This window comes from Hyposmocoma kahamanoa, unplaced genomic scaffold (assembly GCF_003589595.1).
Source record: "Hyposmocoma kahamanoa isolate Upper Pololo Valley unplaced genomic scaffold, ASM358959v1 100021, whole genome shotgun sequence".
Taxonomy (NCBI): domain Eukaryota; kingdom Metazoa; phylum Arthropoda; class Insecta; order Lepidoptera; family Cosmopterigidae; genus Hyposmocoma; species Hyposmocoma kahamanoa.
Genome location: NW_020653200.1, coordinates 19,514,241 through 19,537,268, shown reverse-complemented (window position 1 = coordinate 19,537,268; position 23,028 = coordinate 19,514,241). Strand labels below are relative to the sequence as shown.

Sequence of the window (23,028 nt, the reverse complement as noted above, 5' to 3'; positions counted from 1 at the left end):
TGTATTGTCAATGTGGATGAATATCTGAAGGATCCTTGCCTAGTTGCCGGTATTGTTTCGCTTTATTACTTTGTAATTGTTTGTTTATTGAGGTTTTTTTAGTTGGTTATTTTAACATCTTCTGAATAGAATAAGAATTCATAGACTAGATAATTTTATATTTAACTAATATTCAACTTACCTTTTGTAGGTTACCAATCTTTACGACTATTTAATTAACAGTCTTAAGACTGAGGCATTTAATTAAAAAAAACCATTAATTCCTGTCCAGCCTCAACATTTGTATTTCGATGAGTGGCATATTCGTCAGCTGCAGTTTTTGAGCAAATTTGTAGTTTTTTCGGGTGACTGCGTTGTAATATCTAATATCTTTGCCTGCAGCCAATAGACTACTGCCGGCTTTCAATGGCATGCGTGCACGACGGTCGACAGGTGTGCGCCACAACGCCCGGCGGCTGCTCACGTCGCTCCTTCCTCGACCAATGTGACATGTATGAATATAACTGCGACTTTGGCACAGGTAATGAGCACCATAATCCTTTATTAAAAACAGTTTTTTGTTAGTTGTGTCACTCATTTTGTGTTAGTGTATGCTCACTAATTAAAACTTAGGTAAAACTATCATCAGCATCACTTTGTATGAATTAGTCAGATACGCTGAGTTATGCTTTATATTTTCTTTAAATTAACATGTTATTAAAAGTTCAAGGATTTTTCGCTATAGAACCGTTACTTTTCTATAGCGAAAAACTACTACTACTTCTATTAAAACGTTAATAAAATTTTGTAGAGCCATTTTAAGATGGAGGACAAGAACTAAAAGAAAAAAGCTACGGGCATCAATTGTAAATATGTTAGTGATGCGTTAATTTAGCAATATCGAAACTAGGTACCTAATTACATGGTTACGATCACAACGACTTTTTGGTTTTAACTAAATAAGTTGGATCCCAAATTACGTTCCTCCCACTGCGCGATTAGGCGGCCTGGGCATAACGTAGTGGGTGATTCTCCCTTCCCTGTCCATAAACCGTCTGGTTTAGCGGCACGCGCCGCTCACGATTCCTTCAAACGTTCGATTAAATAATTCAATCATTTGTCTACTTTTCAATATTTCATAATTAAATATGTAATAAGGATGCTTCATTCACAGTAAAATGTTAGGTTGAGAATTGTGTAATTTTGTCTCTACTTCAATTATTATGATATAGATCATCATCATTTTGACCGTTCGTCATGGCCCTATTAATTGTCGTGGTTAAATGAGTCGAATCTTGGACGTATTTTGTTTACTTCGATAAGTCAAGTTCCTTGTCCCAGTGGTCAGACTTTCTTTTTCCCTTCGTCTCTTCTTCGTTTCGGCTGAAAGCTTATGGCTCACATTACAATTTGCTCTCTCACCAAACTACGCGCATACTGATCGTTGCGAATTACAGATTGGCCAAGTCGATGCATCTTACTAAGGGGTTACGAATTTTTGTTTTGTCCATCCACCCCTAACATTTCATCTTTTTATATAATGCTTATAGCTTAATAGCTTAATTTAAATTTGATTGCTTGATTATTTACAGTTTTAAATTTCATCTGTCCTTTTTAAAAAATATATGGTATATTTTTCAATCGTTCGATTGCGCCGAACATGGTGTCGTTTTGCTATCAACCACACACCACTGTAGAACAATGCTGTACCAGAATTTGGACATATCTGCCACCTTACTAAAGAAATGCCAAGCAGAAATGGTAGGTAGGGGTAGGGGTGCTAGAAATTACAGGCACATGGACTTCTCAACTTGTGTCTCAGAGTGACAGGTGCAGTGGCAGAACCCTTCATAACTTTGTGATTTAACGCTCTGAGTGGCATTGCAACTGCTTTGGACAGGCGTACCGCCTACCATTAGACGTACGACTAGTTCGACCCGTCACTTAATACTATAATAAAGAAAAAAACATACCTTTCCACTAAAAACAAACTAGAAATTATATTTAGCAGTAGACACATTGCATTTTTTTGCCGCTTACGACTTGGTGGAAGTGGATCTGGTGACAGTTAAACCGTAGAACTAAAACTGTTGTTGTAAATTGTTAAATTTTGATGGTGTTATGAAGGCTATAGTATCGATACGTATTGTGAATGGGTTCTCTCAATTTCAAGAGATTACAATTTATACCATGTTAACTTTTGGTGAAATTAAAGGCACATGAGACTTGTCAACTTATGTCTCAGGGTGACGGGCGCGGTGGCACTGCCCCTCAGATATTTGGGAATTAAAGCTCTGAGTAACACTGCAACTGTTATGGGCTGGCGTGTGGCTTAGTACCAGGCGCACGACAGGTTCGTACCGTCACTTGTTATTATAAAAAAAACTGCCATAAAATACTGCCAGGCGCAAAATTTATAAACAAGATATGAACGTAATACAAATTTTTCACAAAAATGTTTTACATTCATATTTTAATCTAATTTCAGAAAACATTCAGTTTAATAATAAAATATAATCCCCGGTCATCACATTTGTATCTTTTTTTATGAGACCAAGTATTCTGTAACGCGTTTGTCTCGTAAATGCCAAGGTATCCAAGGAGATAGCTGTTCAATACACGCTCCATGGTCTTACAGATTGCGGTAGGTCGGTAACTGAATAGCCCAGTAAGAATATCTATCTTTGATATAGGCTGTACATTTGCAAACTTCCAGGTTCTTGGAACTCGTCCAGTAGGGCTAGCACGATAAGACGCGACTTGCGCTAGAGCGGCATAAAGTGCAACATCTTTATGCGTGCGCTATTTATGTCGCTCTCGCACTAGTCGCGCCCTAACGTGCTAGCCCGACAGAACTCATAGAGAGGTAATACATGGAAGTTAAAAGTTAGACAACTCGGCCGCACATTTGCGAAGGGCAACCGTTAGGATAGCTGTAAAGGTCACTGTCTTTATTGATGTCTAGCTCACGTAATGTTTTTAAAACCTTTTAAAACCTTCCTTTGTATAATTATCTTTCGCACTTCGGAGTCTTATGTAGCCTGGGTGCCATAAGCTGAGACAACTCTAACTATAGAGCTGATACTTGCACTTTTCTTCCTGCGTGGACGGTTTTTTAGTATGGAAATAACTATTCCTGGTGGTAGGAAGTGTTAAATGTCCCCAAAAATACAAATTGGACTAGGATACCGTTGTTGGGCTGTTTCTGTCGAGCAGCAGAGACAGTGGAGCAGCGTAGGTATGTCCAAGTTTCCACTATGCGAGCGATATATACGAGCGTAAAGAATTTGTTCTAGACCAGAATCCCACATTCACGAAGATGTTTACAACTGATGTCATCATGGGTGTAAGGTAAATTAATTTCGAGCGCGTTGCTCTTTCGGGTTCTTTCATTCGGTTGTCAATAGGCATAACAGAGTACTGCGGGAATTTTGCGAGTTGGCGGGGCAGCTTTCACTGAAGGCTAACCAGCTTATTACACCGCTCAACTACTTGCAGTCGGCAAGCGGGCTTCGGATCCCGCTAATCTGGCATTGAGATTGACTTTGACATTGCAGTACAAATGTACCCTTCAGTCTAGAACGGCTACTTTGGTTTGGGTTTCAAACGAGAACACAGCAGTAGCTGCTTGGCGACTTGGCAAGAGGCTTACCTACTAGCTATGTCCGAGGTCTACTACTACCACCACCAGTCATGTGTAGAAAGGGTGTCGATGCTACAATCTATGGCGCAAGCTTTTTAACCCCCAAAATATTTTACAAATTTGGCATCGATTTTTAATTATGATATTGCTCAACAGTTTGAAGCCGAATTTGTTGAGGATGCGACCGCATCTGTAATCGAAATTCGTCCGCGTTTGTCAATGTACATGCCAGCTGAATGTGCGCGTTTACATATTGGATTTAATATAAAGAAGATATTTGTGTTTTCCATCCGTTACTCTCATCTCTGGACTGTATTCGCACTTTCCATCAGGCGCGGTGCAGTCATTTTGTCGAGTCGCAATAAAAAAAAAAAAAAAAAAAAAAAAAAAAGAACGCACGTAAGGTACGGAGAGATCGACGTGCCTACATTTATGAGTAGCAAAATAACTAACGCACCTTTCGACATCTTTTTCCTGCTCATTATGTAAAAAATAACTTTTATTAAATTACGTTCCGTAAGGGCGCATTTATTCGACACGAATTCAATCGCGCTCACATCGCGCTGCCGCCGCGCGTTCGCCGAGCGGAGTCCGCGTTGCTACCGCGTAGCGAACGCGTGCGTCTGTCATGGCAAAATACGCTCTATTTATTTAGATTTTATGTTTTAAATGAGCGTCCCGGACAAGCGGGCGAATCTGGCTTGAATTTGGTCTACGAGGCGGCCGCGCGGCGACCGATTCAGAGGTATTTAAATGTTGTTGCCTAGTACACAGAATTCAGATCCGCCATTAATGTACATGATGACGTAGTAACAGGCTGGTCGCCGCGCGGCGGCCGCGAGAAAATTTTTCTCCTCGTGTAACTGGGCGCTAAGACAACATACATTTGTCTATTCTGTCATAACATAAACCTCGGATTATAAAACATAGGCAGATGGCGCGTGCAGAACATGAAAGTGAAGCCACCAAAAACAAATACAAATTCAAAAGCGAATACAAACTCGCGTCAGTACTAAGCACAGCGTCGAATTGTTTGCACGTCACGAGTGATTAGTTATTTTATGTTTAAAAATGCCATTTTGTATCTTTAACCATTGTTCCCAAAAACAAAAAAAATAAAAGATGGAATATCTTTTCACAGGGAACTGTTGATTATTTAATTGTTTTGTAATTTATTTACCCAATATTTTTTGAGATTCGCTCGGAACATAAAATCTCGACATAAATTCGTACGTGTTGCCAGTCTATATCGAAATAGGTTTCCTTAAAATTAACTAAATATGCGTGGGTGACGGGAGCATCGATTAATTTATACTTTTATATAGAAATTAAATAGCATTATACATACATACAGGTTGGTCCATTACAGCGGTCCAAAATTGTTTTTTAGGTAATTCAGATTTACCTAAATTATTCTCAAACCAATGTCTAATAGCCATTATGTACACAAAAGAAAATGTAACCCTTTAGATACAGAGAACTTTCATTGTTGTGTGCACGTGTCATAAACAGAATGATTTTGAAAGCAAACGTGTCAATAAAATAAATATTATATCTACACAGATTTTAAAGAGTTTTATTGGGAACCAAACAATTTGTGTCTAATTGGAAGATGATTGTCATTGCTATGGAATTGATTTCAAAGTTAATTTAATAAAAAAAAATTAAAAAAATAGAATAGTATTTGATAGTGCGATTGCACTTCGAGTACATATCAAAATCAAAAACGAATATTCGATGTATAGATGCGAAACAGTAGTATTATAAAAAGTGTACAAAATAAAGGTTATAAAGATATTGTGTAACTGTAATTGTAATAAATATATTGAATTATCAAAGTTTTTCAATTTTAAAATATCTCAATAAAATATTTTTTCCTTTGTGTGATGTAATCCTAATACCACTTAGGTACCATATTGCAAAATATATTTCCAGTTTGTAACTTTAGTATTATAGAAAAAAACAGAAAAAAATGCGCGAGTTTTTTCGCTGTATCATGCGCATTTGTGTGCGTGTAAGAATGCCAATCTTACACGCACACAAATGCACATGTCCCTACAGCGCCCCTCTTAGTTATCACGCATACAATAAATGAAAAGCGGCTTCAGATCGTTTGTTGCGTATGCTCCATCTGCATAATGTTTTGTAACCTGAGACATAAACATAACAAAGTCACATCATATCAATAATAATTTACTAATGACTTATCGCTAAGACTTGTAATTACATAAATATTGAAATACACTCCTGTGAACAAAGTACGATTGGAGTAAAACTAGACATTATAAAGATAAAACCGGCTATTAACCATTGTTTTATCTTTTGTCTTTCAGAATTCAGGACAAACCCGTGCATAGACAATCGTCCTTGTTGTTCGTAAAGTCGCGATGACTTTCAAGAAACGTAGTTTTTATAGAATAAATTCATTCACTGTTACTAATGTTAGTTTTACTCTAATCCTATATCCTCGTATAGTTCCTTAGTTGAAAAATTTAAGATCCTTTAAAATACTGATATTGCGGAATTACTTATATTATATTCTACAATTTTATGTAGTGTTTATCAAAACTTCTTAGGACTAAAGATAAGTTAAATGTATTTGAATAGTATTTCCAATCGATCTTATTTGGATTGAAACCATTAACATACTAATACAAAGTCTGTGATTATTGTCTTTTATACAGTATGTACATAACATTGTACTCTAAAACATTAAGAATTTTAGTTTTGTGGTTTTTATACGGATACGGGTAAAATTTTAAATTAGGTACTAACAAAAATCTTAATTTTCGGTTCTGTTCGAAAGTCTAAATTGCTTTATATATTTTTTTTTTAATTTTTTCAGATTATCAAGAGACGTATTTTCTTTTCTGTGGTAGTTCCGATTTAATACCTAGTGAAGAGCCTCTGTCGACACAGTCATGTGTGCCCTGTGGATCTCAGTCGTCAACAGCGCCGTCTCAGACATCAGTACAACCAGAGACAGTTGTTTTCCCTCGTGAACCAACTCATGCAAGCACTCTCAGTGCATCTACCAGTGTCACTACCACTGGTACGACCAGCATTACAAAAAGAACTACGAGGGCCCCTACCACGACTACAGCAAGTATTACTAACCCCAGCACTACTACTCTTAATACTTCTGCAATAATTGCGAGTAGCACAAGTACAACAATTATGTCTTCTACCACTTCAAGTGTCATTAGCGTTACCACTACTAGTAGTACCTCATCTATAACAAAGAGAAGTGTTACACAATGCTGTGACCGGCCAAGGACTTGGGAAACCACATTATCAAAAGAACCCTCTACAGTAACATTTTATAGCGAGTCCCATCCGATAGATCCATTTACGCCTATTACTGCAAAAAAAACCACAACAAAAATGCCTACTACAAAACACACAGTAACTACTACAGACAGAACTACTCCGCCATCATCGACAAAAACTACAACACCTTCAACCATTACAACTGTTGAAAAAACAACAACGGTACAAACAACAATTCCAATATCAACATTTATTAAAACAACAACGAAAAAGAGATCTAGCACTAGTAAGCTTTTGACAATGTTGTCTACTAGTTGCTGTGATAGACCCAAAACATGGGAAACGACGACGAGTTCAATAATTGATTTTATAATATCGCAGGTGACCAAGCCCACTACAATCCGTAGCACCATTACAAGTCCTAATACAGCCACTACTGCAACTTCACAGACTACTAGAACCACAACATCGCCTACTACAACCTCTACGAGTAAAACTACAGCCACAACCACCCCAACAACCACAACCACCTCAACAACCACAACCATCCCAACAACCACTAAAACAACTTCGACGACTACCGAAGACACAACTAACAAAATTTACTCAACAGCAACTACAAGCCCTTCAACTGTTGAAAAAACGTCTAAAAAGACTTCAACAGCTACTAAAAGCAGTGTTTGTTGTGACAGACCACAGACTTGGGAAACAACTAAGTTTACTACAAAAATTTATACATTTCCGACATCAACAAAAAAACGGACTAGTGCAGAGCCTACTACTATTACGACTTCTTCCCCTATAACAATTACTCCCACCACTCCAACGAGTACCACTCTTACCATGAGTCCTACTATTTCTACTTTGATTTCTATATCAACTTCTTCACCTAATACTCCTGTATCGCTGCTTAGTACCGAAACTAATAATACTGTAACTATTTCTGCTGAACCACTTTACACTCCAAGTAAGTTAAACACAATAGATGACGTAATTAGTGATGAAGTGATTGTTACTCATACTGACTTTACAAAATCAAGTAGTACTACAGAAACAGATGATCGTCGAACATGGCGGTATCCCTCATCCTGTGAATTTGGAATGTGCCAGAGACCTTTCACTTGGTTAACAACAGTCAGGAGAAGTGCGCAGAAGAGATACAATGAAATATTGTACCAATATAACGAATAAACATATTTCTGTTTTAATTTAGTGGTTTTTGTTTTGTGTATAATACTTATATAGCCTTGAAAGAAATTTTAATGAAGAATTAAGATCTGTTCATATTTAAACTACTCAGCATTACTCCGACATAAGACTGGAATAAATGTGTATTAGCTTAACGTACGCATAATTCGTACTATACAATAAGCAAATGAATTAAGAGTTACACAGACTCGTTTGAAGAGGTCAATTCTTTTACAGGTTTTGACTTGATTTGCGACACAACCAATGAAACATCTACTGCAACGACTTGTGTAACTAATTCAGAATCATCTACGCAAGAATGTACGCCAACTTGTGACGTGACTACGCAATCCTTAACACCACTGACAAGTACACAGCAATCAGAAGGCGACACAATACAATCCAATAAAATTAATGACTTAAATAATAAAAAGCCAGTGAACACTGAGTTGTCAAACACACCAGACCCTGAAGAAACAAAGTCGACTATTGATCCAGGTATGACAAAAGCTGTAAAAATTGAATCCATAATTGTAATATTTTAAGAATAGTTGTATGATCCCTGCCAATTTAGAAAAGTAATATTAAAATCTATTGAAAATGTAACAAAATAAAAATGGAGTCCATAGTTTCGTTCTGTGGAGGAATGGCTAGGAAAGAATCTAAAATAATAATATAGTTTCAAGTCAAAGATTTAATACAGGTAAGTATATGTAATTTTTTCACAGAACGCTCCGACGACGAAAAACCAACAACTGGTAATCTAAACTATGAAATAAATGAAGCTAGAGACAAAGCAGAAAAGCTTATGGACGATCCCGATAACGATGAAATACGTAAAGATCCGGGTTCCGCGCCAAGGTCTGAAATTGACGACGATCCCGAATATCGAGGAAAGGAAGAGACTACAGGTAATGATGATCAGTTTGTTGGTCAAGATTCTTCAAGATCAGAAGGATCAGAAACAGAAGTTGTAATAAAATCTAATGATGAGTCGGGTTCCAAAGAATTAGAAAATATAATAACGAAACAACCAACGGTTGATAACCTGGCGGAGGTTACCAAATCACTAGAGTTTCCGAAATCACTAGAGGTTTCCAAATCACTAGACGTTGACGACGGTGATACAACGAATAATAAGTTGGTAGTTGATGACAATACACCAATGCCAGATATTAGGCCATTTATACAGCCAGATGGAGAGTTGAATCCATATGAAGGACTGTGTGATGGAACACGTTGTCAAAGACCGTACACCTGGTACACGACGCTAATAACACATTCAAATATGGTAGAAACCGCGCCTCCACCAAAATTAGATCTAAATAACGTTGCACAAGACCTTAAGGAAACTATAGACTTAACACGCCGTGGACGTGCTCTCAAAAAGAGAAGGACCAGACATAACTTTCGTCGTCACCACAAAAATCGTCCAAATACTGCAAAACAAAAACGACGGAATTCGCAAAAGCCATCCTCAAGGCTACGCAAACCAAGGAATCAAAAAACCATGAAACGCAAGAGAATCACCAAAAGCAATAAAACACAAAAATCAAGAAAAAAAAAGAAAAATGCGTAAAGACTCTCAGCAAGTGTTCAATAAAGAAATATATAAAGAAAACTAAGTATTTTTCATTAATTATTTTGACATTTAACAGTAGCTTTTGGTTCGACACGTTGAGATTCTAACAAAAAAATTGTAATCGAATAATTTTATATACGTGATTGTAATCTACAAAAAAAGGTTGTAATGAAAAAGCCCCTGTGCATAATTTAAGACATTACGGTCGACTTTGCCCACATGACACTGTTTACGAGTAAGTGTGATGAAAAAAATAATAAGGTGCATGTGAGCTATTATTTGTAACCTATACCATTAGGGCGTACGTAGTAAGCACAAGCTTAATAAAAAAAATCGTATCGAGACCTATTTGAAGAGGTCTACTTTTTTTCAGATTATGAATTGGTTCCGAGCGAAAAGTGCGTGACGACTACAAATTTGCCTACGACTTCCGGAACCAGAACCAGTACGATGGTGTCGACTTCTACGATTAGCCAAGAAACAAATGAAAAACTGAAATCTACGGAGGGTTTTGAGTCGAATGAGTATGAAAGCGATAGTCAAGTTGAAGCAAATACCGTCACTGATCCCACTACCAGTATTACAAAAGGAAAAATTAAGTCTAGACAAGATCGTAAATGTAATGGGCCCCCATGTTTGACCCCATACGTAACTACAGTGCGTGGTGAAACAAGAGATTTTCATAGAATTCTACAAGACTTGAATAATAATCACGTCGATTCGCATTCTAGCGATTTTTTGATAAGAAAGTAATTTTAATGAAAACGCAAGGGTTCCAAGATATTTCTTTTTAAGTGGATTAGAGCATACGTGAATAATTTGTGACAGTGTGTAATTCTTGTATCAATATACAACTAACATAATATTAATCTATGATTAAACACATTTTATTCTATTTGCTATGAATATAGTTTTTATAGTTGGGTAGGTTAGCAACCAAGTAACTAGTTATTATTTCCGTTATGTACAAGTAGGTAGAATGGAAATACAACAAAGGACAGAAAACTAACCTAATGTCTTCATATTAGAAAAATTATATTCAGATTTGTGAAAATTTTTATAGAAAACACAAAGTTAATCACTGAAGGAAAATATTATACAATTAATACATGGGAAAGAAATTTAAGTAACTAGCATAGGTTTGTTGGTTTCATTGCTTCTGCTCCTATTTTTCCTAAAGGCGTTAATAAAAAAGTCGTCTGCAAATATCTTGCGTTTGCCTTTATAGAAGGACTCGATTTCAACCAAAGACTTCTTTTCGGTCTCTGGTAAGAAAAAGTATAGATAACAAGTGCCGACGATGCCGAATGTTGCATATAAAGCAAACGTTCCGCTTAAATGGAAGTGCGCTTCAAGGTTATAGTTGGTCTTCGATGCGATAAAGAAGATCACGTAGGTGAATGCCGCCGCCAAACCAGTTGCAATACCTCGACTTCTGTAGAAAACAGGAATATTTTTAGTTTAACAAACAGGTAACACGATGAATCTGAAACTTTTCTATTGAAGTGTATTTTACCTGAAGGGGAAAACTTCGGAGAGCAAAATCCAAGGAATGCCAAGACTGTTAAAGCAAACGAGAAGTATAAATAGAGCAACGGGCAAAAATTCACTCTTCACAGGAAACGTTAATGCGTCATAAGAAAAGACTTCTGGTGAGAGGTTCAGTCGAGCGTATAAACTTATCGCGAGACTGCAAAATGCTGTTCCCAAGAGCGAGCCTAACACAAGTTTTCTTTTGCCAACCAACTTTACGATCAACGCTGATACAAGGTTCATTATTATGAATACCACTCCAACGATTACCTGAAATGAGAGAAAAATGAGGATTGCACATATAAACCACGTCATTTTCAACTTACTTAAAGCGCTAATTCGTAACATAATACTTTCGCTGTTGTTCACAGGTGTTACAACGTTACATAATTGTACAATAATATTCACAAAGCAATTCGCAGAGCAAAACAATTTTCAATAAACGCTTTGTAAGAGGTAGCTATAATTAGTGGGCTGGCCAAAAAATGCGTATTTTGCCACCATCTATCTGAGCATTAAATATTTCAGAGCACATTTTAAGAATAGGCGGGAAAGTTTTACATTTATTAATTCATGAAAAATGCTCAGAACTGGTAAAGCGTAAAGGTGTCGAATTTCATTATGATAATGCCAAACAACACTCATCTTCGTATGGCCGTCAAAAACGACTGCAGTTAGGTTAGGATGTGTTACGTTATTTACCGTATTCTATCCGTATTCGCTCGAGATAGCCCCTTCATATTTTCATTTGTTTCGAGCTATACTAAATTCTTTGAATGGACACAATTTTGATAACGAAGGGATCATCTAACGACATTTAGAGCTGTATTTTATAAACAAAGACAGGAATTTCTAAAAAAGAGGAAATCTATCCGAAACTTGGCAAAAGTAGATCAACTTAACCAGCACGTTTGACATACTTTTTTAGTGGGTTTTACTTATATTTCGATACAGCTTGGACTTTTTGGCCAACTCAATACATGGAGTGATAGGGTTCATTTCAATTGCTTACCACTATAGCTTTAGGATCGTACTTCATTCCCAGCGCCTTGCACACGTTCACCATGTTTGGCCTTACTGGTATGAGACCACTCATAGTGTGGAAAAGGAAATACGACATTACAAGAGTAAAGGGTCTCATGGTTTCCTTTACCAATAGCACATTTTTGATGTTCAATGCCATCCTCCTGAACATGTTAGCGTTTATGTATGTATGTGTATGCTCGCATGGGTGCATATGTGTTTTGCCTTGTTTGACGCAAATGGCACATTGCTGGATAATATCATTATACTGCTCCAGTTCGTCAAATTCAGCTTTTACATCTTCTGGTTTAGCCCAGCCTCGGAGGCGGCAGAGTGAATGTAGAGCCTCTTTTGAGCGTCCCTTCGACAGTAGCCATATTGGAGTCTCAGGAACCTATAAATATTATATAATATTCAACTTAAGATTACATGCTTCACTTTTATAAAACGGGAGAACTGTATAACTGAGTATGCCTTGTAATGAATAATAAGGTTTCTATGCATTGTCAAAAAACAAGGAGCGTAGCAATGTAATGACAACATAGGTAATAACAACCTTTCATACAGTTGTTTTTCTCTTCATTTTAAGCGGTTGAATTTTTATTATTATTTCCTTAAGTGCGGATAAATAAATAAATAAAATAACGCACACACTCAACATAGCCCCGCACTAGGGAAACCCTGTGTCGCGGGTGCCATGGACACACACATAGACAACCACAAATTACACCCAAACTCACGAGAGAAATAATTGTAGGCCATACAATTATTTCTCTCGGCCCGGGAATCGAACCTGGGACCTCTGCGTGGCAGTCCGGCATGGTAACCGTTCGGCCACGGAGGCAGTTATAGGCTTGGGCCAGTGTCAGTTTCGATCTATGTTGTCACTTTAGATTGTTCCTTTATTTTTTTCCATCCTCTAAGGTTGTAATGGACGCCTCATTTTATATTGTACATCCTGATACTGAGTTTGACCTTAATACTTTAACTTGACGAATACGTACAAATAACACTAGAACCATAGTGGTGAGCGGTATGGCAAGCGACACGAGTGCGGCTTGGCGCCAAGGCAGAACTGTTCCAAGGAGGTAAGCCAAGAACATCCCCGTCGACGTAAAACAGTTGGTTAGCGTCGTCAGGATACCTCGGAGCGCTGGATCGCTGGAACAGAAAAGTAAATTTTACCAAATATAATAAAACGAATCGAGAATTAAGTAAATGTGCTAGACTTATTCGCTACTTAATTTTGCCACGGCAAAACGATTCTTTATCTACCTATAACAACAAGTCGGGAGTACAACATAGGAAGTGGTCTGAAATTCGAGAATATCTTGTATTACGAGTTGAGTATTACAATATAACGATATGATTTCATGGACACTATCTAGAATAGGTATCTATGTTTATAAAGGAGTAGGGTGCGGAGAAATTCACATTAGATGTGCGGAAAGTAAAAACTATAAGTCCTAGGAATATGAAAACTTGAGAACTTAAGAACGGCTTTTTTGAATCACCTCTAAAACGCGTGGAAAAGGGTAAACATTTTTGCTTTAGTAATCCTGTATAAACCATCTTTGCAAACGAGAAAACGGCTAAAGGTATCTAACGTTGTTCTAAGTAGCTCTGACGCTATAGGCAGAATATTTCGTACATCTTATAATAACACCACTTTTATTATGAAAGGCACATAAATGTGTGGAGACATTATTTTTACACTACAAAATAGATCTCTATATTGCTGAAATGTTATAAAACTGTAATGGGAACTCATGTAAAGAGGTCCAATATCACGATATGTACAGTCCCATATCTTTCTACATAACTTTTGTTTATAGTGTCCCTCCCAATCAACCTCTAGGTTATGCGGGAAGGGCACTATGACACGTTTGCACGTACTACATTCGGTTCTCTGTAAGGCTAGTGCCTTAGGTAAGCGGCCCCGGGTACACGTACAGCACCTTCCCTATTTTCCAGATAGGTAGCGGAGCTGTAGGCACGCTCAGTTCCCGTCGCGCTCCGCACAACTAACGGTTGTCACCACTGAGCCGCCGACTCTAAGCCGACTACCAAATCTCCTCATTGGTGGCGGAGCTGTAAGCCACGCTCACTTCCCGATGCCGAATGAACGGCATCTCTCCAGTTCCCAGATTCCTACGCGGCTGGAGGAACCAGAAGATGTCTAGCTTATCCTCTACTAGCTCTACGGGCTAGTGTCGGATATGCCAAGTGGCAGTGTCCTGCGACAATGTCCAGTCATAGCCGCCGACTTAAAGGGCAACTCACGTGTCCCGCGCGTCTCCTCGCCTCAGACGTTCAACGAGACGCGCTAACTGCGCGCGGGGCGGACGCCCAGGTCACACATTATCGGAGCAGATGAACCTGTTCGTCCCTGCAGCTAACCACAAAACCCGGCGAGTCCATGCCTAAGTCCGGGTACACCAGAGACGCCATTACGATATGTACAGTGAAGTATCGCGACAAGTCGCATGATTACTTGCCTAATGTAATGATACTAATAATACAAATTCATGTCTACTGTCATAAGGCATGCCTCACATTTGAGCATTAATTTTCAATATTGTCATGGTTGCAATGCAGTATGCTGCTAATTTTATAAACTACAATGAGCGTCTCCAAAAATCGATTGTATTTCCCCATCTTACACATAAAAGGCGGCAACCCGGTTGCCACCACTACGACAAGAAGGTCACAGCACCAGTGGGTCTTCCAACTCTTGGTAAGAAGCAAGTTCGTTTCGGCGCAAAGAAATGTTTGCGAGTTGAAATAAAGGTGAAAGAAAGCTTAACGAATAAGAGCGAAGTCATACAAACAAAAACTCGTTTAAGAAATCTTAGAAGTACAATTATTCTATTATTTCTTTCTACATAAATTGACTTCTTTGTCAAATTTCATAAATGACTGCTTTTTAAGATACAATAGGGATGTCTGTGACAAAAGAAGTCTTTAAAGAATTTCAAGACAGACAGTGTTTTTTGAAGTAAAATGTGTGTTGTTAGGCGAAACTTTCAGTGAGGATTCTATCAGTAGTGCAATTCATGTAAGTTCAAGCTATCAAAATGTCGTTGCAGTTACGTAGTTGTTCGATCGACGTCCTATCCAAACTGGGTATTCACGTTTCACTTGAACGGACGTTGATATAAGTAGAATCGAAACTTAACGACTAATGAACGACATCTTGGATTGTGAAATTTGACATTTAGTCGTCGAAAGTCTATTGAACTGTCAAAATTTTAGCAGTATACGTATGACTTGTCGTTTAGACTCGATTTAAGTTTGATTCATATACCAGAATACGCTTTAACGACATTTGGATCGAACGACTTTAAAATTGGACTTGTTGGCGTTCATTGTTACACGTGAATACGAAAAAGCAGTTCAACGACTAAATCGCTACGATATCGTAACGGTTTGATTACGTGAATCACCCGCCTGATCGGATTGGATAGTCTTGTCAAGATTTTCCTACCTATTATGGTCCGGACAAATACGCGTAACACAATCAAAAAATCAAAAAATTTGTCAATAAAACCGTTAAATGTGCGCATCCGTTAATGAAACCGTTGAATATAAGTAAAACTTAGGTAAGAATTACGAAAAGTAGTAAAACTTGTACCTATAGATAAGTTCATTAACTCTAAATTAGAACAGTATCACCGGTTATGTCGGAAAATGTATGTCTATAATTATGTGCGTAATTTATATATATATATATATATATATATATATATATATATACTGCCTCTGTGGCAGAACGGTTACCATGCCGCACTGCCACGCAGAGGTCCCAGGTTCGATTCCCGGGCCGGGAGAAATGTTTGTATGGCCTATATTAATTTCTCTCGTGAGTTTTGGTGTAATTTGTGGTTGTCTACGTGTGTGTCCATGGCCTCCGCGACACAGGGTTTCCCTAGTGCGTGGCTGTAAGTGTGTGTGCGTTATTATTATTATTATTATTCGGATATTATGATAATTTAATTTTAATTGAATTTTGTAAATTGATTCAATTTAATGCCATGTGTCGTTGTTACAAGAAATAAACTAATTTAAAAAATGTAAAAGTATGCTTATGCGAAGTATTTAAAATTTTTGTGTTTTTGTTACGGAAACTCACATATCTTTAGATCAATAAAATTATAATAACACTGTTTGTTTGAACCAAACGACATATTAGGTCTTTGAATATATGTATCTGTAATATTATGTAAAGTGCCTTTAGTAAAACAATTTATTTTAATCCTACATACCAGATTTCCCCCACATAGGTTACAGAGGGTGCTTCCATGATGCCTGTACCGATGCCCAAAAGTGCATTTCCTATAAACAAGGAAGGCACGTTCCATGCGTAATACATGAGCAGCCAAGCCACCACGTGCGGGATGTTCACGATGAAGAGCGCCTTCTTACGTCCTACATAGTCCAACAGTGGACCGGACAAAAGGCTTCCCAAGGGTTGACAGAGAAACGCCATACTACCTGAAAACGTGTTTAAAAATTATTATTATACTATTGTACTTAAGTACACTGCACTCGTGTGAAAGTAATTTTAGGATGTTACGGATATTTGGTTCATTCCTGTTACCTAGTTTTTTAAAGTGTGATGACTGATGATAGATGGAGCATTTTTTTTTAATAATACGAGTAAAATACACACATATGCATAAAATTAAATGCTGGAAATGTAATGAAATGTTTTAGCTGCATTAAACGACGATTATGATGATTAGCATGTAGATAAGTATACCTATTACTTGTGACGGAGAGCAAAGCCTCCGGCCTGTTAGGTTCGCGGGAAGGTATTTAATTCCCCTCCTACCCTCCGACAGACATAAAGGTATGTATCGAATCCATTGACCTACCAAATCGAATCACACAAATATAGATAATACTTAAAGAATAATGACGCGTTAACGTGCAATCAGTCTTGTCAAAATGTTCTATACCTGCATAAGTTTTTCTCACACTTTTGTTTAATAGAAATTCCGTGTTGTGAGATATGCAATTAACGCTTTCTTTTACGAAAAGGTTATATGAAATTCGTGATGTGGTCTGAATTCACCCTTGGATCTGTCGGCGAGCTTTCCCCTATCCACCACCTGGGGACGCGCTCTCTAGGGGTGAGGCTCCCCCGAGAGAAATCATTCATGTTAATGTAAACACCTATCTCACTCTTATTGACGCTATAATAGACATTTTAATCTAATGCTAGAGTTAGTATATAATGGAATGAGTGAAAATTAAAATTTGGACTATCTTTATAAATGTTTTTACAATGGAAACATTAACATTGCTGTTATTTCAAAGTTCTAAAGTACCTTGCAACTTCATATGATCTTTAATAATATAAAACATTAATTGTTATTTTTATATTTGTAACATATTAACGTTAGCGTAGGTTATCACTAGTAATAAGTTTTGTGTCACAGACCTTTAGTGACATTCATCTGAAAGGGTTAATATTCTCATTGTTTTTTTTTATTGGCAGTAGGAGCTTGTCATGTAGGTACAGAACTCGCCTGGATTGGTACCATCGCCCTTCTAATTTTTACAGCACTGTTGTGTTCCATTTTCAAAGTTAGGGAGAGTTAGCACAATTCCAGACGAAGTGGAGTGCACGAGACTTGAGATCCTAAGCTCCATGGCCGATAGCGTATTTGTTGTACCTAACGCAGCTGTCTGTGCGGTAGTCACTACTTTCCACCAGGTGGATCATCTGACTATTCACCATTATGTAAAAACTGAATAGAAGTCTGGATGTTTATGAGAGAGATTTCAGTTCATAGAAAGAGGAACTCTCGTGCCGAGCCAGTTAACAAATTTTAGTAGATTTTATCAAAAAACATCCGCGCAGAGGTCATAATCGATGAGGAATGCCTATACTTTCATCTTAAGTAGTCCATTAATATTCAGTATCGCAACTCTGATACGAATATGCTTTATTACTTTTTTGATACGACGATAAATGCCACAACAATATAATAAAATGAAAATAGATTGTTTATTCCGTAAATGTACTGCATTTAGATGTACAGAATGTTTTTAATATGTGAATTTGGCAAAAGACGCAGATTCTATATACCTACAGTATAAAATTAAAATAATTCTAATTGGCAAAATACGGTGTTAAATTAAAATATAAAGAAATACAGGGATTGGAATTTCAGTAGGATTTGATATTTCAACCTGAACTTTAGACTATGTTTTAGCCCCCAATAAGTTTAAACCAGTAATGTGAATACAGTTATAAAAGGACAGTAGACTTTCAATTTATCATATTTTAATTAATTATCAAACACGTTATTGTAGCTTAGTATTATTTCGTTTGTACATACATATTACACATTATACAATATCTATATGAGAATATACTGATGTTTTTATTAATATTCATATAGATCTCCGAGAGGTTTTAGACCAGTATGATTGAGAGTTCACAAAACCAAGATTTTAGAGCAGCCATTATTTAAGGCGACAAAACAAGGGCGAAATTGCAATACATAGTGCAAAATAGTCCATGTCAATAAAGGGACCATGAGCATCAGTATTGAGGTTTCGATTGAGGAAGAAGAAGTATAATAATGATACTCAAAATAATTATTAATTTAAGATTTACCGCGTTTGCAAATTATTATTTTATGATATATTAAATTATTAATTGGTATATATAAAATACATAGATATTTGTTTTAAAATCATTATCTCTCAAATTTTCGGTATTACAACGAGGGTTTTTTCTGAATTTACGTTGTTTAAGTATTCTAGACTGTCCTAATAGTAAGTGAAATATTATTTTTCATAGCCAATTAGCAGTTGTGATACTGCATGCCATGGCTAGGCGATTAGGCTTATATTGCTTATCTTACATGCGATATAAGATGTTGAAAAATGTAGACAAAACTAGGATGCTATGTATTATGATTTGATCGACTCGGCGCGACTGTGTTTATTTATTAGTATATTTATTAGTATATAGTATACTTTTGTTTATTAGTATATAATTTTATAATAAATACCAAGTTTGGCTTTAAGATAACTTTTGTATGGCAAACTGTGATTAGATAGCCATAAATGATGACAATTCTGGACGAATATATTAAATGGTACCGTTTATCAAAATATATGTTTAACTTGTATACTATTTATTTGTAGTTACAGATTAGTTATAAAAATAAATCCACCGCACTTATTCACGGTTTTGAAGGCAATGGCGGCTCTGCAACTGCTATGGATACGTGTGTCGCTTACCAGCAGGCGCACGAAATGTTCGTCCCGTTAATTGGTACCGTAAAAAAACTCATATCTATCTATACTCTTAAAAACAGAAAAAAATCTCGAAAATAGATAATAGAATATAGATATAGATATTTTTCATTCTACTAGTTATGTTTTCAAAAATAACATTCTCGGATCGTTTCCCCAGTAATGTCATAATATATTTGTTGTTCTTTTTGTTGCTTATTATTATTTTATTACTTTAAATGCTGTGTACGTCTATAATAGGTAGACATACAAGTACAATCTTTATGTAAAGTTACACTGTTATATAAGAGTATATATACAATTGTTGATGTATGTACCTTATCCTTAAAATAAAATAAATAAATAAAGTCCCATGTGCTGGAACACAATAATGCTGATTTTACTATTTGGAGACAGAAATAGGTAAGGTAGCAGTGCTTCCCGGCACTCTAAGGAGCTCTAATGCTCCTAGGACTTGTTCGTTCTGTCATTTAGTATCATAAAAAAAGACTTTTTGCCCTACGAACTTCTTCGATAATCGAAACAAAATTTTATTTGAAAAAAAAAATGTCGTTTTATTAAAAGGGTTTCACTCGATATACAAATGTCTAAAATGTTTACGTTTCTGTGTTTTTCACTTTCGATTGAGTTAAAATAGTATGTAGTTTATCAGCAGTTTACAGCTGTTCAAAAGCTTCTTAAACGAATCAATCAGTAAACAAACCGTCACTATCGTTTCACATTACGATTTCGATAAAGGTATATAATACTCGGAAATCCGAAAGGAACATGATACACGTTTATATAAAAAAAACCTACGCTTACTAATGAAGTGAAAAATCCCCAACAGTACTTGAGCAGATCGTGTTTCGCCATTTAAAAAATTACCTTCTCTTATATTCGAATCGAACGCAGTTTGGTGTAACATTCGTTAGTGAACATTCAAATGGTGTTGATATTCGCTGTACGTTATGAAGTTCACCCATGTCGAAGAAGAGCTTCATTTTACTTTTTAAAATAATTTTGTTTTACTGTTTTGATGAGCTCTCCATCGTGTCAGTGTAAGTTGGAATAGAACGTAGTTTAGAGGTTATTTGTCAGCGAATATTTGACTTGTGTTAATATTCGCCGAATTAAATGTACAAATTTGTAACATCGTGTAATCACGTAAATACAAAACGTACCAACACGAAATAATACCACTACGCAATCTCATACAGAATTTTTTTAGTCAATTTGTACTCTTTAGCAGAAATTGGCTCATAGAGATGCGGTATATTTGAATTTGGATTTACAAGGTACACAATCAATCCGTTGAATAAAGCTTGCAAACGTAGGCTGTGAGGTGCCTTTACGCTTTGCTCTACTTTGTAACCGTATCAAGTAGAATCCTATTATGGTTTCACTACGGATGTAAACCAATACCTGGATTTAAATTACACCATGTACTGTAACTATTCAACCTTGACATAGTTGTGATAAAATAATGCTTGTGGTAAACTTACAACAGCCTAATAAGTACTGATATTTTGGATTTCTAAATAAAAAGTACAATTCCCTATAGGGTTATATCAAAGTGCCTCTTGAAAGTACAAAACTGCCTCCGTGGTCGATTACCGTGCTGAATTCCCGGACCGGGAGAAATATTTGTATGGCCTACATTTATTTCACTCGTGACTTTGGGTGTAATTTGTGGTTGACCATGTGCGTGTCTATGGCACCCGTGAAACAGGGTTTCCCTAGTCCGGGGCTGTATAAAAAGAAGCAACCAGAAACCTCTTATTAAAAATCTCTACCCAATATAGCATCCTGAAAAGATTTCATTGTTTATCCTATTGTACCGGATTGGGCAAACGAAACCTGTGTTAGTGTTATCTTTGGGGTGCACAACAGGCGCATCCGTACGATGGGCAACAATCGGTGAATACCATACGTCGATTCGCAAATACTTACACTACGATGGCAAGCATTATAGTATATGCTACCGATACGATATGAAGAAGAAGTATCTTATGGCTAGTCTACCCTAGGTGAAAATGCTATTAGGTTTTGATGCCTGAAATAAAGAAATTCTGCTTACTATTCTCTTTTATTAACGCATGCGTAGGTATAATTTGAAAAAATTTGTATGAATCCAAAAAAGCTTCATAACAAAAGTTGTTTGTTTTAAGTACTTATACAGGTTTCCAAAAGTATACAACAATATACGTAAAATAGGCAATGTTATAAACATACATAGATATAGTTGATTACGTGTCAGCATTTGCAATTGTGTAATATGTCATTGACATACCATCCATTCACACGAAGCGCTAAGCTTCACCCATCCTGATGAGTACAGCAAAGAAATGGAATACACTGCCGCTATTTGTGCTTTATGAATCCTAAAATGTAGGGCCATTCAAGGCTAGAGTAAATAAATAAATAAATGAAAAGATATTTATTTCTCCACAAAACGTAGGAATCACAATACTTAAGAATATACAATTGAGTGATGGGGACAAAAAGGTTAAAGACTCAGCATTGCTGATTTTCAGTCTTCACCTGTAGCTAGCTGTTCGCTTGCTGCACCAGGCCAATATGCGGAGTGTACATAAACCAAGTATTTCTATCTGTCTTAAGTAATAACTAGTAAGTTAAAGTTTGAGGGCTGTCTGTGTAAAGTTATTTTTTATTCACTAAACCTAAAATTTTAAATTTTATGCTGCTAGTGTAGTGGTTTTATTTGGGAACCAGCTGTTACTCGATTTGTAATAGGCATTTGCTAGACAAACGCGTAGCATCGTTGTCGCTTAAAATCACTTGTGATTTAGTCTACTGTACATTAAAAAGCAAACATTCGCAGTCATTAAATTTCTTTAATGACTGCGAATTATTTCTTTTGAGAAGACAGAAGACAAAGTAGGTTCAATCAAATGAATTAAGTCGCATGTTTGCAGCTCGGCACTGAAGTCATATCAGTTTCCAAGATGGATATGATGGATAGAACAATTCGTTCCATTGGTATTATCGCTACACAAACGTCAAAATTCTTTTATCACATGAAAGTCATAAAAATAATACGAAATATATAACACGAATTACAAATAATATATGTGAGTATGTATCTCTCCTATTGAAGCATGAAACAGTCATCGACCAATGGCGTGCGTAGAATCTCAAGGGCGCGTTCCCATTATGTCGTATTTCATTTATCATTGGATGACTGTCGCATCTAGCCTGTTCCCACTCCATCGTGATGACAAGTTATCGTTCACGGCAGTCGCCTTGTCGTTTGCACGAAGTTGCGATTATTTGTCGTCACATTCTTATCGTGATGTTTTATGTGTCGTCAGCTCTAGCTCGGTTTCCTTATAGCTCAGTGCATGTAGAGTTATGAGGAAACCGAACACCTTCTACGAGTATTGTATTGAGTTTAGTCCGGCTCATGCTATATACTTATATACATCATCACACAGCCACATATGTACAAGAGTTCGCGCACACGCGCGCGCCCACGAACATAATCACACACACACACACACACACACACACACACACACACACACACACA

At 36.8% G+C, this 23,028-nt stretch overlaps 2 protein-coding genes across 2 annotated transcripts in view; one reads left to right on the top strand and one right to left on the bottom strand.

The window, feature by feature from the left end:
• Positions 1-384: 384 nt before the first annotated feature.
• On the top strand, positions 385-9,665 carry LOC113225777. Its single transcript, XM_026458188.1, has 3 exons — positions 385-520; positions 8,318-8,578; positions 8,809-9,665. The coding sequence occupies exons 1-3, from the start codon at positions 406-408 to the stop codon at positions 9,657-9,659; spliced, it is 1,227 nt and encodes a 408-aa protein (XP_026313973.1). The 5' UTR covers positions 385-405; the 3' UTR covers positions 9,660-9,665.
• A 543-nt stretch (positions 9,666-10,208) lies between these two features.
• Positions 10,209-23,028, bottom strand: part of LOC113225768 (facilitated trehalose transporter Tret1-like) — a 23,475-nt gene continuing 10,655 nt past the window's right edge. The window contains exons 3-7 of the mRNA XM_026458181.1: positions 16,484-16,712; positions 13,223-13,379; positions 12,208-12,612; positions 11,179-11,465; positions 10,209-11,097 (exon numbers count right to left, since the gene is read on the bottom strand). Coding sequence (XP_026313966.1) covers positions 10,785-11,097; positions 11,179-11,465; positions 12,208-12,612; positions 13,223-13,379; positions 16,484-16,712 — 1,391 coding nt within the window. The 3' untranslated portion in view covers positions 10,209-10,784. The remainder of the gene's footprint in view (positions 11,098-11,178; positions 11,466-12,207; positions 12,613-13,222; positions 13,380-16,483; positions 16,713-23,028) is intronic.